The 16,355-nt window shown below is 38.6% G+C and overlaps 2 protein-coding genes across 2 annotated transcripts; both read right to left on the minus strand.

Moving 5' to 3' along the window:
- Positions 1-8,184: 8,184 nt before the first annotated feature.
- On the minus strand, positions 8,185-10,787 carry LOC144648016 (GFP-like fluorescent chromoprotein amFP486). The gene is made up of 5 exons (XM_078507672.1): positions 10,770-10,787; positions 10,282-10,379; positions 9,535-9,759; positions 9,067-9,276; positions 8,185-8,311 (listed from the first exon to the last, which is right to left on the minus strand). The coding sequence occupies exons 1-5, from the start codon at positions 10,785-10,787 to the stop codon at positions 8,185-8,187; spliced, it is 678 nt and encodes a 225-aa protein (XP_078363798.1).
- A 2,160-nt stretch (positions 10,788-12,947) lies between these two features.
- On the minus strand, positions 12,948-15,557 carry LOC144648028 (GFP-like fluorescent chromoprotein amFP486). The gene is made up of 5 exons (XM_078507680.1): positions 15,540-15,557; positions 15,047-15,144; positions 14,300-14,524; positions 13,832-14,041; positions 12,948-13,074 (listed from the first exon to the last, which is right to left on the minus strand). Exons 1-5 carry the CDS (start codon positions 15,555-15,557, stop codon positions 12,948-12,950), a joined length of 678 nt encoding a protein of 225 aa, XP_078363806.1.
- Between the last annotated feature and the right edge of the window lie 798 nt (positions 15,558-16,355).

The following is a 16,355-nucleotide window of genomic DNA, read 5'->3' on the forward strand; positions in this document are numbered from 1 at the left end:
CAGCAACTGATAACAATCTCTAGAACTGTCCTATCCTGGTATAACAGCTGAAAAGTGATGGAAACTGCTGTCAGTCTTCTGAAGTCTTGGCTTGAAAGTGGAAGAGTTTAATGCGTTTTTCTTACACCGTCAATCGCCAAAGCAATTTTCATCAAATATTCCCAAGACGAAACCGGAGTTGAAAAGAAAAAAAAAACTAGTTCTGTTGGACAGACTCTGTAATGTTCACGGTTAACATCTGAACACGAGCAAGTTCAGTTGAATGTTGTTCAGAGATGGTATGGGAACCAGTAAATGAACTGAATAAAAAGCGGACTGCGTCTGATGAAAATGTACAAATAAACGTTTAATTTACTTTTACTTACTATGTATGTTGCTATGTCATGTATTATCATTTATGAAGCTTTTGTATATTCGCAAAATCGTTTACTCCCTGAAATATATATCGATCAATCAAATTTCGATCATGTTGCTTCTGTCAGTCTTTATTGTTCGCGTCTATTGCCTCGTAGCAATTTTAGCTGCATGATGTTGAGAAATTTTGTGGGGGGGGGCCTTCCGTTTTTAACAATAAAGTCACAAAGGGGTAGTCTTGTACGTAAAGGGTTTTCTGGGGTGTGAATAGAGTTTGGTTACGTAATAAATCTGTCCATCACTGCGTTATTTTTTTAGATATCTGAATGAATCTACGCCGTTCCAGATATCCATCTTACTGTAAGAACCTTAGTGCATATTTCAAAAAGGTTTGGATGCAGGGGACCACTCAACGAAGAATAAAACTACTTGGCTAGTCTATTGCCGGATCTCTTGTTTAACAAATGCTTGTACCAGACGTTGCTCTAAAACCAGATTGATTGCAAGGCTAGTACAACGACAGTAGGGCAAAAGTTATTGCCAATATTTCAAATAGCAGAGCTAGTCTTCTTCTAGGCCAGTACTATAGTGTAAGGAAATCCTTTCACTATAGCACTGGCCCAGAAGAAGACTAGCTCTGCAAGTTGAAATATTGGCCAATAAAAATATAACACAAACAGCGGTGACAAACATTATGAAAAATCGCATTTTTATAAACTTGACGTTTCGTATGCTAAGCTACATACATTTTCAAAAGTATGACCGTTAAAATTTTGGCAACTATTTATATATTGTTATGAAAGAAGTCTGGAACCTAGACTGAGACAATTGATCTTCAGCAGTAACTTAATATTTACATTTCAGTTAATAAAGTAACAACCTCTCACTGCCGACATTGGCATTTAAAGAAGGTTGTAGTTCTTGAATGTATAAGGTCTCTTTAATCTTGCAGTGGAGGTCAGTTTTGCCTGACGCAAGGATTTCAAAATGATCCCATTTGATGTTATGGCCTGTGGTTTTTATGTGATCAGCAAGAACTACCACGTTTCTAGGCCTACTATAGGTTTTCTATGGGCGGCACATCAAGAAGTCTGATTTTGATATTTTGTGCCACTTATTTTTGTTTTCGCTCGGTCTCAGTGGATCTTTGCTCTTAAATTGTTGTTGTTGTCATTTGACTCTCGTCAATTTGTTCTTTTAATCTGCCGATGTCCAGATCTGCATGTAATACTCGGCCATTATCTTGCTTGAAACTGTGCTCAAATACATCTTAGCTCTTAGCTCCGCTTGGATTTGAATTGTTCACGTCTTTATTTCGCCTTCGATATTTCATTACATCACATATGATATACATTCTAAATACGGCAGGAGATCTAGCAAGCTCTGCAGAGCTTTTTTAAAGATCCCCACTTATTGGATTGACGATGTATGTTCAAATGACTATTCTGTTTTTGCGAGTACATAACAGAAGCCATCTTATGTAGCAGCTAATTTTTTAATGTTAACAAACAATTCAATCGAATGTGCATTCCTTGTTATGTTATTTATATAGGCTCTCTCCGTGTGGGATATGCGCACCACCATTGCAAGCGTGATCCTAAACGTCGTTCAACCACTGACCGTCGACAAAGGAAACGTTATTGGCCATGTCGTCATCCCGCCTCAGCTTTTGACCGAATGCATTCTCTACTCCCGTCCCATTCAGTGGATCCTGCACCAAATTTCGCCAGCTGAAGACAGCAACAAAAGGGATATACCGATGGAAGAATTCGAAGACACGACAGGTTCAAAGGGAGCTGAAAACCAGAAAGCCCTGTTGTAAAGATATAATACAACTTAAACTTCCATACTACATCTTTAACTTATGCACTAGGGGTAAATTCGACCCACACTTTTGGTGGCATTTATTAGCCTGATAAATAATGAAATAATTCACTGCGTCTGGTATATTGGGATGCATCTTTAGCCATTCTGGAAACTAAACGCTTTCGGGGGAACATGCCCTTGGAACCCCCTAGACGGCTTGCGCAAGCGGCGCGAATTACAAGCGGCATTTGATTTAGCCTCCTCAGTCGAATATAAGTTGCGCGGTCTCTGTTTTAAATCCTAATCAGAAATAAAGGCAGCATTCTCCCTTTAAAATGGGTATTTCGGTGGATAACAAAAAATTACAGAAAAGTAAGGTACAGTATTTTTTTTCTAAAAAAACGTGTTTTTTACCGTTAAATTGTTTTTAAAAGTGCTAGAAAAGCACTTTTTTCACACTACAGCAACATTTTGATAAAGATTCTATGTAAAAATGTACAATATTTTACTTTGGTGCATTCGCATAAGGAATTTTTTTTGCGGTACTGTTCCGAAAAGTTGCGTATTAAATAGATTAAAAGACTCATTCAATAGGCTTAGCTTGTCTTGAAATGGCTTCAATGTTAAGTAATTATCGAGTTTGCCTTTTGGTCGAGGGTCGAGGGTAGTATGTCGAGGGTAGGGTCGAGGGTGACAATTTTTCCCATATTAATAAAAGATAAATTAATTAATTAATTTATTTATTATTAATCAAGGGTGAGGGAGTACCGTACTACGGGCCCACGGGCCTACTTGGACTCAGGAAGAGCTCATCATCAGTTGGTGCACGGTGTCGTGAAAGAGACTAAATGAAGCAGTAGAAAAGCAATGGCTATCAATAATCAGTACTTTTTATTTTTCGTATTTTCTAATTTTCTAATAAACACAGGGGACGAAAATTTAAAGTCGCCCTAAAAATATGCGCATCAGATAACACAATGTCGGCGTCTCAGAGATGTTGTTCGCTTCAAGACCCACACTTTTCGCATTCTAATCATTCTTGGTGGACGCCGTGGCCCCCGTTTCAGGCTAAATAGCACAATTGATCTTTAAAGTACAGGAGAAGGGAGACTACTTTACAAAAGCCTTGAGGGTTTCTTTTGTCATCCTCTTTAGCTATTTCATTGAATTGAACAATTCACTTCATTCATTCCCCGGATTTATTCAGGAGTTTTTACGCCACACGACATCTAGCCTGCAGAACAGGCGGTTTATTTAGTTAGGCTGCACGACATCAAGATGGCCCCCCAGACGGCTGTCACGTACATATAAAAATGGCTCATCCTGCGACTTATAGCAGTCTAAACAGTTGTGAGGTATTGCGAGAACTATTTATGGATCTTTATGTGAATTTTTACTAGTTCATGAGGCTGAACTGGTCGCCTTTTCAAGCAGAAGTGAATTCCAGACATTTTCATCGATTTCTGGCCGCCACGCCTCTCTGCAGGGCAGCGTTTCCATACTGAGCTCTGGCGCCAAAGTTATGTTCAACATTCAACAGATAGCTCAACTACCGAATACTGACCTGAGTCTCACTCGACACTGACGATCATGACTAATACACCACACTAGTACTACGAGTAACATACGGGTAACATACGAGTGACACACGGAACATACGAGTACATACGGGTAGATACGGGTAACATACGAGTAACATACGGATACATACGAGTAACATACGGATACATACGAGTAACATACGGATACATACGAGTAACACACGGATACATACGAGTAACATACGCGATACATACGGGTGCATATCAGTTCCTATTTCATTTCAAAAAGCTTGCGTGACGAGTCCAAAACAAAAGTAAGACACAAAACCATTGACGAGTAACCCCGGAGGGGGGACTCGCATATGAAAGTGACGGGGATGCTCGTCGTCTCGCTTAGGGGTGTAAATTTCGGACTTTTGGTCTCGCTTAGGGTGTTCCGGGAAAAAACGCCCAAAACGCCAATATTTTTAGCCATAATGGTCTCGTTTAGGGTTACACACGAAGAAATATACAAATATAAACTCCATTCTTAGTTTTTTGGTATCTTTTAGGGGTCAAGAAAGACTTGAGCCACACCCAGATTGGTCTCTTTTAGGGGTTCTTTTCAAAATTTCCGACGAGCATCCCCGTCCGTTTCATATGGGAGTCCCCCCCCCCCCCGGGCGAGTAACATACGGAACATACGGGTGCAAACCAGTTCCTATTTCATTTCATTTCATTTCATTTAACGAAATGCCAAAATCATTTAAAACATAGGAAAAGGGTAGGGATTTCATCACACCAGAATATCTTATTATAAATAACTGTATTTCTCTAGATCTTGTAACACATACTTTAGACGTTACTTGAACACTGGATCAAAAAAGATTTATTGTTCATGTGTAAATCATATTTAGATTAACATGGTGTCTATTGTCTATCAAATTTCCAATACTGAAGCCTTAATAAATGGGGAATTATTATTATTATTATTAGATTATTATACCTCGTATGTTACCTGTATGTACCCGTGTTTCTTTGTTTTGTTTCCTTGTGTTGCATTAAATAAAAATAAAAAGTTAAAATAAAATAGAGTGAAATGAAATACGAACTGGTATGCCGTAGGTATCTGTATGTTACTCATATGTTACGGGTAATGTAAGATCGTATGATTGATAAGCGTGATCCTATAACATTTCAAAATCTTGACTTTTTTACTAGTAAATGGTTTTGTGTCTTACTTTTGTTTTGGACTCGTCACGCAAGCTTTTTGAAATAAAATAGGAACTGGTATGCACCCGTATGTATCCGCATGTTACTAGTATGTATCCGTATGTTACTCGTATGTATCCGTATGTTACTCGTATGTATCCGTATGTTACTCGTATGTATCCGTATGTTACTCATATGTATCCGTATGTTACTCGTATGTATCCGTATGTTACTCGTATGTATCCGTATGTTACTCGTATGTATCCGTATGTTACTCGTATGTATCCGTATGTTACTCATATGTATCCGTATGTTACTCGTATGTATCCGTATGTTACTCGTATGTATCCGTATGTTACTCGTATGTATCCGTATGTTACTCGTATATTACCCGTATGTACCCGTATGTACCCGTATGTTCCGTGTGTTACTCGTATGTTATACCCGTATGTTACTCGTAGTACTCGTGTGGTGTATTAGTCATGATCGACACTGACTCGATATATGGATTATCTAGTAATTTTCTTCAACATTTAAAATTCTTGCTTTTTGGCTTAATGGTTTTGGTTTTACTTAGTTTCGTGGCGTGACAGTTTCGTGACAGTAAAAAACAAAACTTGACTGTTCTATTGTATGTTCTTTTCCTGTCGGATTATATTTCTGAGTGTCCTTCAGATGCACTGCCTGTTTTTCTGTATGATTAGATTTAGAAGTTACTTCATTCTTTCGTATTGTTAGATACGCTGTTCATCTCAGAAGTTCTTATGCGGAATTATTGGTACTGAAGTGAAATCTTCCTGGCTCCGCATGGGTACACCTCGGTGTCATGGCACTCTTTCCATTCTGTCAATCACATATGGAAATCATTTGAAGGGTTTAGGATTACCTTCTTTCATACGGATCCTGTTTTGGAACATTTGAAGTGTTGCAAGCTCTCTGCCTTCTGGTTATTGCTTTGACTGCTTTGTTCGAAATGTCTTCACCCGAAAACTCGCCTAAGCCTGGCACCAGTAGTGGTGCATATGTTGTTACTTATGCAGACGTTGTGCAAGGGAAATCTCTGAAATCTGCTCCTTTGCAAAACGACTTTTGGTATCGGTACGAAACACAAAGTTTGCTTTTCACTGGACTTGTGTACATCAATCCCAGGGGGGTACTCCGGACTGTAAATGACGGGGATGATCGAAGGATTTTTTGGGGTTTGAAATTTTCGATTCCGGGATATTTTTGGGTTGGAAAATTAGGCAAGTATTTTTTGGGGTGACTTAGATTTAAATAGGGATTTTTTGGGTATTAAAGACGAACTAAAGTGCCTTACTTGACGCGGCCTTGGCGTATTTCTGCGAATAAAGTACAAACGAACGTGTTTTGCTGTTGTTTAATAGTTAATGATGGTGTCGCTCTACAATGCATGTGTCAGAAATGTGGTATTTTAAAAACTGGTTACACAATAGTCTGCAAGGTGTCCCGTTGTGTATCCAGGCTTTCTTGTCACTGGAATTTTGCTGCAGTGAATTTATGATCTCTTTCGCTTGTGATCACTGGGTTAATTTAACAAGGGATTTTTTTGGGAGTTATGTTTGGTCCAGGCATTTGTTTGGGTATTGTTGGAAGACTAAGGGATTTTTTTGGGTTCTGATTTTTGCCTCCATTCTATCATCCCCGTCATTTAAAATGTGGAGTACCCCCCCCCCCCCTGGGACATCAATCATGCCGTATATGCCTCGTAAAGTCCAGCACAGCACGAAATTCTTAATTCCTTTGAATTTAATATAATTATACGTTGATAAGTTGTAGCAAGAATAACATGGATGTGTTTTCTTTCGAGTGTCGTGTTTTAACTTTCGAATCCACCGTACAGAAAAAAGATGGTGACTGTACATTTCAACACAACTCCTTGTGAACCTAGCACAGACAATAGACACACATAAAAGGCCTCCATGTTTTTGTGAAGATTCTTTATGAACTGTCAACATTGTGTATGCCAGGTTTGAAGTTTTCAGACTTTTAATTTGCGTTTTTATTAGCGAATAAGAGTACCTGTCCGCCGAGAATTGCGGGTTTAATGTACTAGTCGCCGTCTTTTTCAGTACGATGATACCTGAACAGGTCGACTTGTGAACATTTTCAGTGAAGTCGGATTCAATAAATGTTACCGGGTGATTCATCCCGAGAAATTTCATTGTCTGGATCTTAGCTATGTCAAGATGGAACAAAATAAGGAGTTTACTCGACAATTGGATTCGACCCTAGCCTGCGAACGCAGATGTATTTCCGTACGTTTGCGTTCGCAGGCAAGTTCCACCCAACCCTATGTTCTGAAATTGAGCACAGCTTTTAGTCATCTCTTTTCTATTCACGTAGTTATTCGTGTATACATGGCCTTCTGTGGGTTCTAAATCAATGAAACTAATTGTGATGCCTCATCAAACAAATCAATTAATAAAAAAAACGCCTAGCGATGTCTACGTGCTATTGACTGTCTTACCCACAATGGTAATTAATTGTAATGGTTGGTAAATTTTGGAATATTGTGAAAATTGTCTACCCTCGACATGTTACCCTCACCCTCGACAATGTACCCTCGACCCTCGACCAAAAGGCAGACTCATTGGCTTCCAACCGGCGAACAGAAAAATGTCCTATGCGGGTCCTCATGTGTTAACCGTGTCTTATATATTTCTTCAAACATTATTTTTCTCTTGCGTTTTTATTTTGTATGAGTCCTTTTCCAGGTGGCTTGTGCTAAACTTGACTGACGCCATCGCCTAAAAAATTAAACTCGCTGGAACTTTTAAACAGTAGTTCGTAGAATGGGTCTTTTGTCCCCAAATTTGTATGGGATTTTTCCAAGCTATGTGGTTTTGACATATTAATAAAGTTTCTATATATCTATTTATCTTTTTGATGAAATAAACGAAAATTTGAATATTCGGTCCTGTCCCGTTTTCTCGATAATTACAGACATCGCGAGTTTCCTAAGCTATTAACAATTGTATGGGTACTAATGCGGCGTGCAGTGGAACGGGGTGTTCCTGAGAGTCATGCTACAGTTAATATCTTTACACCCAAAATCAAATATATTCGCATTTATAATTCTTTTATTGTCAGTTTTATGTCGGAGCGTTACATCATATCAATACAGTGCTGCAGTAAAATTAGGCGTTAAAATCACTCTTGAATTGAAGGGCTCAACATTGTCTATCAGAATTAACAAGTAACACGCGTTGCTAATTGCTTGTCTATAATCGCTCTGCGACATCGACCAGTGGTCATGATACGGGACCTGGCTTTAGTTACGAGCTACTGCATCTTCTATCAGTTCAATGGTGTTGCCCTTCGCATCTTTCTCAATGTTGTTCCTGACGAGGAGATGCTCTATGAAATGGCTTTTTGGCATCTGCACATTCTCCTTTGCTCTGAAAAAGAAAATACGACAGCAAGGATTCAATGAGAACTAATTTTAAATCAATTAAATAAAACAAAATTGCTTTTTTCTTTCTTTTTTTCTACAAAAACAGTCGCAAAATGGATTTGAAGGTGTTAAGCAAGGAAGGATTATACTATTCATTCGGCTGGACTTTTTCGCGGACGGATAAATTATTCGATGAGAAGTAACTTTTTCCCTCGGTTTTAAGTTTCACGATGGATTCGCGATCAGTGTTACTATCTTTACGGCTCGATAGAAAATCTGCAAACAAAGCACATTAATTCCTTCCCGCTGTCCCAGACATGGGGTTCATGAATTCTCAAACTCGATTAGGAAATTTGTTTTGTTTTGTTGTGCATTCATTCCGAGTGGTGAAGTTGGGTGAAACAATAAAACCCAGTGCCTTTTAACTAGGCACGTAAACCATTTTAAAGCGATGTTTGGCGAAATTATAAAGCACAAGGAACTTCTTGCGCCAATTCCTGCGGGTGCATTAGTTTTAAGCAAAGCTGTAATGTATATTAATTTTATCACCTGTACGAATTATTTACTTAGACCCCCACAACCGCCCCGAAAAGAAATGAATAGCCACAATGAACGCAGACTAAAAGAGCCTTTAACACTGTAAAGTTTTCTTGCACTTTACAAACGCCTCAGCCGTTATTTATAAGTTAACTTCTATAAGCCAAAAACCTTAACCTTAGAGAAACAAGAAATCGCAGCGCCTATACTATGCCGACGTACTTGTAGATAGATCGGTATTCGCATCTGTAATTGCCACCTCCCTCCAGCATGAGAAACATCGTAAGATTGCCTTCCAGGGCTCCATCGCGGACAGTCATTTTCTCGATAGATCGCTCCCAACCAAGGGTCTTCTTTTGCATCACAGGTCCGTTGGGGGGAAAGTTAACGCCCACAAATTTGGATTTGTGCACGAAGCGGTTACCATTAAGACTGTAAACACGAAAGAAATTTATCAGTATAAAACTACGGCAGGGAAACGGCGAAAGAAAAGATATTAGAAGAAAAAATGATATAACCATATTACTGAAATGAGCTTGTTATGCTGTACTCTCTAAAAGGCATACCTTGATTACTGAATTTTTAGAAATTTTTAGAGTGACAGGAAAACTTAAGTTATCCTTGAGATATGCATTGGATCGTACGATGAACTGAATAAAATATGACTAATAGATAACAGAAACTTTCTACCTAATGTGGCAACTGACTGCAGCACTGCCCCCATCTTCGCAGGTAATCGACCTTTCCCATGACAGGCCTCCAGGTGATGCAAGAGCTTGCTTGAAAAAGTCGGGAATCTCTTCAGGATATTTAGTCATTGGTCTATTGCCATAACAGAACGTTGCTGATATTATGTCAAACGCGAAAGGCAAGGGAGCTCCGCTGGTGACGCGTAGTTTTATAGATTGATGTCCCCTGAGATAACAAAATAAAAGGGCATGGTCATCACTGCACTGCCATCAAAGGGACACATCTTCATTAAACATGACTTGTATGAGGTCCCCTATTTTATGAGTCAAATGAGTCTATGAGTCATGAGTCAATGAGTCAAGCTGATTTTTACACAAAGTAGGATATTATCTATTGAACCATGGTTTACATTTATACAAGTAAGCTTACAAGCACTTCACATTGCTTACGGTTAGTTCTACTCTGGTTTGCTTGCGGTTAGTTCCACTCCGGTTTGCTTGCGGTTAGTTCCACTCTGGTTTGCTTGCGGTTAGTTCCACTCCGGTTTGCTTGCGGTTAGTTCCACTCCGGTTTGCTTGCGGTTAGTTCCACCCTGGTTTGCTTGCGTTAGCTTTAATTTGTTAGTAAGGGTAGCACTATTTTCAAATTTAGAACTCTAATTTAAGATTTGACTCATTGACTCATGACTCATGACTCATTGACTCAAACTTTATTCTCGACTTGTATTTTTATAAAATTGGTACTTACTCGTATGGCTGCCCAGTGGCTTCGCCCTCAATAGTAAAGTTGTGTCCGTTGACACAGCCATCCAGGAAAATGTTCCCACTAAGTTCTTTTGCAAGCACCTGGTGAAATAAAAAAAACAACAAAAAATAGATACAAACATAGGTACATACATACTTTATTGACAACTACTATTAACAATAAATATTATAAAGTCTAAAGAGCCTTAAAAATTTAGAAATCTTTCAAAGACAACAATATCTCAAAGAATCATGATGTTATTTTGATTATTGACGTAATGAAGCGGCGTTCACCCTAGTAGCATTTTAGGTTCCCCTAACATTTTGCCGCCATCAACGAATATTCCTGAGTTTAATCATCAGTTCAATGTAGAAAGCCTTGCCCAAAAACGCAATGACCCAACCAGCGCTTGAACGTGATCGGGGTTTCCACTACCAAATTAATTGAAAATCGTAGTGTTCAAAAATGATAGCTACAAGATATTCACTTACTTGCTTTGAAAGAGCCATACTGGTCAAAAAATGTTTCAAATCTCTACCCTTTGAGCTGTTCGCAGCTCACTCTGTCACCGACTAACTCGACTGATTTACCTTAGCGGTAAATCACTTTTTTAAAAAAGCCAAGCTGGACTAAAAGAAAACTTATTAGGGACATTTGAAATCCAATTAGACTGTACTAATTGTTTTTACATCTTTGAATTCACCGATGCGTTAACCGAACGTTCTCGTTACGCAATATTTGTGGTGATGCAGTGTACGTGTCAAAACATGATGTGTACATGTTATGTAATATCATGAAATTTTTTTGTTGCCGTTCTTTTTGCGACTGTTTGGGAAATGGTATAACCTTGCCTAAAATTCTTAAGAGTAGTGTTCTCGAGATGGAACAACAATACCACTTTAAATGTTGTTATGCATTGAAAATAATTTCTCAGACATGCCCAACAAGAATCGAAAAACGGTGGTTATTAAAAAGTATCAGAGATAATCTCACCACTTGTGTCCGATGGACTCAATTACATGTCTAGACAATAACTTAGACAATAACTTAACCGAGGCCTGCACTTCATTGAATCATAACAAAGAAATAAAAATCTGAGCAGATTAAGCGATATTGCAATATTGAAAACGTGGTGCGATCACAGGCGGCCCAGGCTCTCTCGTTAATTATTTGCAACGGTCGTTGTCGGTTCGACTCAAGCGATCGAAAAATATGCTTCATAAATTGACGAATTTGAGATCTTTCGTTCCTAAATTACAATAAACTGTAAGCCATATAAATAAAGATCACTTACCTATTGTTGATTGTCTGTTATTGTGTGATTTTGAGGGGTTTTGGGACGTTTATTCCTTATTTGCCGCTGACGCCCCCTACTTTGTCTTTTTCTTTGGTATTAGTAGGGGGCGTCAGCGGCAAGTGGGGAATAAACGTCCCAAAAACCCCTCAAAATCACACAAAAGCAGACAATCAACAATAGGTAAGTGATCTTTATTTATATGGCTTACAGTTTATTGTAATTTGGGAACGAAAGATCTCAAATTCGTCAATTTATGAAGCATATTTTTCGATCGCTTGAGTCGAACCGACAACGACCGTTGCAAATAATTAACGAGAGAGCCTGAGCCGCCTGTGGTGCGACCAAAACACGCCCCCATAAAAGTAATCAGAAAACACGGTACAAAATTGGACAAACAAGACAAGAACCGAAAAACCCGTTGGTCGGGGACCCCCTGGTTATAGGCCCATCTACCTGGAAACAAAAAAATACAACCGATTATAAGCCAACAAAAATCGAAAAATGGTGGTTATTAAAAAGTATCAGAGATAATCTCACCACTTGTGTGCCCGGTGGACTCAATTACATGTCTAGACAATAACTTAGACAATAACTTAACCGAGGCCTGCACTTCATTAAATCATAACAAAGAAGTAAAAATCTGAGCAGATTAAGCAATATTGAAAACGTAGGGCGACCAAAAAACGCCCGTATAAAAGTAATCAGAAAACATGGTACAACGGGTTTGGTTGCTTGTGCTAAACTTGACTGATGCCATCGCCTAAAAAATTAAACTCGCTGGAACTTTTAAACAGTAGTTCGTAGAATGGGTCTTTTGTCCCCAAATTTGTATGGGATTTTTCCAAGCTATGTGGTTTTGACATATTAATAAAGTTTCTTTATCTATCTATTTATCTTTTTTGATGAAATAAGCGAAAATTTAAACATTCGGTCCTGTCTCGTGTTCTCGATATGATTACAGACATCGCGAGTTTCCTAAGCTATTAACAATTGTATGGGTGCTAATGCGGCGTGCAGTGGAACGGGGTGTTCCTGAGAGATGCTATCATCATCATCATCATCATCATCACATAAAATCCTTATTATACAAGGGAAAATCATGCTACAGTTAATATTTCGGAGAGGGCAAAGTAGTTTATTGCAGACACCCAAAATCAAATATATTCGCATTTATAATTCTTTTATTGTCAGTTTTATGTCGGAGCGTTACATCATATCAATACAGTGCTGCAGTAAAATTAGGCGTTAAAATCACTCTTGAATTGAAGGGCTCAACATTGTCTATCAGAATTAACAAGTAACACGCGTTGCTAATTGCTTGTCTATAATCGCTCTGCGACATCGACCAGTGGTCATGATACGGGACCTGGCTTTAGTTACGAGCTACTGCATCTTCTATCAGTTCAATGGTGTTGCCCTTCGCATCTTTCTCAATGTTGTTCCTGACGAGGAGATGCTCTATGAAATGGCTTTTTGGCATCTGCACATTCTCCTTTGCTCTGAAAAAGAAAATACGACAGCAAGGATTCAATGAGAACTAATTTTAAATCAAGTAAATAAAACAAGATTGCCTTTTTCTTTCTTTTTTTTTTCTACAAAAACAGTCGCAAAATGGATTTGAAGGTGTTAAGCAAGGAAGGATTATACTATTCATTCGGCTGGACTTTTTCGCGGACGGATAAATTATTCGATGAGAAGTAACTTTTTCCCTCGGTTTTAAGTTTCACGATGGATTCGCGATCAGTGTTACTATCTTTACGGCTCGATAGAAAATCTGCAAACAAAGCACATTAATTCCTTCCCGCTGTCCCAGACATGGGGTTCATGAATTCTCAAACTCGATTAGGAAATTTGTTTTGTTTTGTTGTGCATTCATTTCGAGTGGTGAAGTTGGGTGAAACAATAAAACCCAGTACCTTTTAACTAGGCACGTAAACCATTTTAAAGCGATGTTTGGCGAAATTATAAAGCACAAGGAACTTCTTTCGCCAATTCCTGCGGGTGCATTAGTTTTAAGCAAAGCTGTAATGTATATTAATTTTATCACCTGTACGAATTATTTACTTAGACCCCCACAACCCCCCGAAAAGAAATGAATAGCCACAATGAACGCAGACTAAAAGAGCCTTTAACACTGTAAAGTTTTCTTGCACTTTACAAACGCCTCAGCCGTTATTTATAAGTTAACTTCTATCAGCCAAAAACCTTAACCTTAGAGAAACAAGAAATCGCAGCGCCTATACTCTGCCGACGTACTTGTAGATAGATCGGTATTCGCATCTGTAATTGCCGCCTCCCTCCAGCATGAGAAACATCGTAAGATTGCCTTCCAGGGCTCCATTGCGGACAGTCATTTTTTCGATAGATCGCTCCCAACCAAGGGTCTTCTTTTGCATCACAGGTCCGTTGGGGGGAAAGTTAACGCCCACAAATTTGGATTTGTGCACGAAGCGGTTATCATTAAGACTGTAAACACGAAAGAAATTTATCAGTATAAAGCTACGGCAGGGAAACGGCGAAAGAAAAGATATTAGAAGAAAAAATGATATAACCATATTACTGAAATGAGCTTGTTATGCTGTACTCTCTAAAAGGCATACCTTGATTACTGAATTTTTAGAAATTTTTAGAGTGACAGGAAAACTTAAGTTATCCTTGAGATATGCATTGGATCGTACGATGAACTGAATAAAATATGACTAATAGATAACAGAAACTTTCTACCTAATGCGGCAACTAACTGCAGCACTGCCCCCATCTTCGCAGGTAATCGACCTTTCCCATGACAGGCCTCCAGGTGATGCAAGAGCTTGCTTGAAAAAGTCGGGAATCTCTTCAGGATATTTAGTCATTGGTCTATTGCCATAACAGAACGTTGCTGATATTATGTCAAACGCGAAAGGCAAGGGAGCTCCGCTGGTGACGCGTAGTTTTATAGATTGATGTCCCCTGAGATAACAAAATAAAAGGGCATGGTCATCACTGCACTGCCATCAAAGGGACACATCTTCATTAAACATGACTTGTATGAGGTCCCCTATTTTATGAGTCAAATGAGTCTATGAGTCATGAGTCAATGAGTCAAGCTGATTTTTACACAAAGTAGGATATTATCTATTGAACCATGGTTTACATTTATACAAGTAAGCTTACAAGCACTTCACATTGCTTACGGTTAGTTCTACTCTGGTTTGCTTGCGGTTAGTTCCACTCCGGTTTGCTTGCGGTTAGTTCCACTCTGGTTTGCTTGCGGTTAGTTCCACTCCGGTTTGCTTGCGGTTAGTTCCACTCCGGTTTGCTTGCGGTTAGTTCCACCCTGGTTTGCTTGCGTTAGCTTTAATTTGTTAGTAAGGGTAGCACTATTTTCAAATTTAGAACTCTAATTTAAGATTTGACTCATTGACTCATGACTCATGACTCATTGACTCAAACTTTATTCTCGACTTGTATTTTTATAAAATTGGTACTTACTCGTATGGCTGCCCAGTGGCTTCGCCCTCAATAGTAAAGTTGTGTCCGTTGACACAGCCATCCAGGAAAATGTTCCCACTAAGTTCTTTTGCAAGCACCTGGTGAAATCGAAAAAACAACAAAAAAAAAAATAGATAGAAACATAGGTACATACATACTTTATTGACAACTACTATTAACAATAAATATTATAAAGTCAAAAGAGCCTTAAAAATTTAGAAATCTTTCAAAGACAACAATACCTCAAAGAATCATGATGTTATTTTGATTATTGACGTAATGAAGCGGCGTTCACCCTAGTAGCATTTTAGGTTTCCCTAACATTTTGCCGCCATCAACGAATATTCCTGAGTTTAATCATCAGTTCAATGTAGAAAGCCTTGCCCAAAAACGCAATGACCCAACCAGCGCTTGAACGTGATCGGGGTTTCCACTACCAAATTAATTGAAAATCGTAGTGTTCAAAAATGATAGCTACAAGATATTCACTTACTTGCTTTGAAAGAGCCATACTGGCCAAAAAATGTTTCAAATCTCTACCCTTTGAGCTGTTCGCAGTTCACTCTGTCACCGACTAACTCGACTGATTTACCTTAGCGGTAAATCACTTTTAAAAGCCAAGCTGGACTAAAAGAAAACTTATTAGGGACATTTGAAATCCAATTAGACTGTACTAGTTGTTTTTACATCTTTGAATTCACCGATGCGTTAACCGAACGTTCTCGTTACGCAATATTTGTGGTGATGCAGTGTCAAAACATGATGTGTACATGTTATGTAATATTATGAAATTTTTTTTGTTGCCGTTCTTTTTGCGACTGTTTGGGAAATGGTATAACCTTGCCTAAAATTCTTAAGAGTAGTGTTCTCGAGATGGAACAACAATACCACTCTAAATTTTGTTATGCATTGAAAATAATTTCTCAGACATGCCCAACAAGAATCGAAAAACGGTGGTTATTAAAAAGTATCAGAGATAATCTCACCCCTTGTGTGCCCGGTGGACTCAATTACATGTCTAGACAATAACTTAGACAATAACTTAACCGAGGCACTGCACTTCATTGAATCATAACAACAAAGAAATAAAAATCTGAGCAGATTAAGCGATATTGCAATATTGAAAACGTGGTGCGACCAAAACACGCCCGTATAAAAGTAATCAGAAAACATGGTACAAAATTGGACAAACAAGACACGAACCGAAAAACCCGTTGTTTGGTGACCCCCGGTTATAGGCCCATCTACCTGGAAACAAAAAATACAACCGATTATAAGCCAACAAGAATCGAAAAACGGTGGATATTTA

The sequence above is a fragment of the Oculina patagonica genome, chromosome 1 (assembly GCF_052425735.1).
Source record: "Oculina patagonica isolate OP01 chromosome 1, crgOcupat, whole genome shotgun sequence".
Classification (NCBI taxonomy): domain Eukaryota; kingdom Metazoa; phylum Cnidaria; class Anthozoa; order Scleractinia; family Oculinidae; genus Oculina; species Oculina patagonica.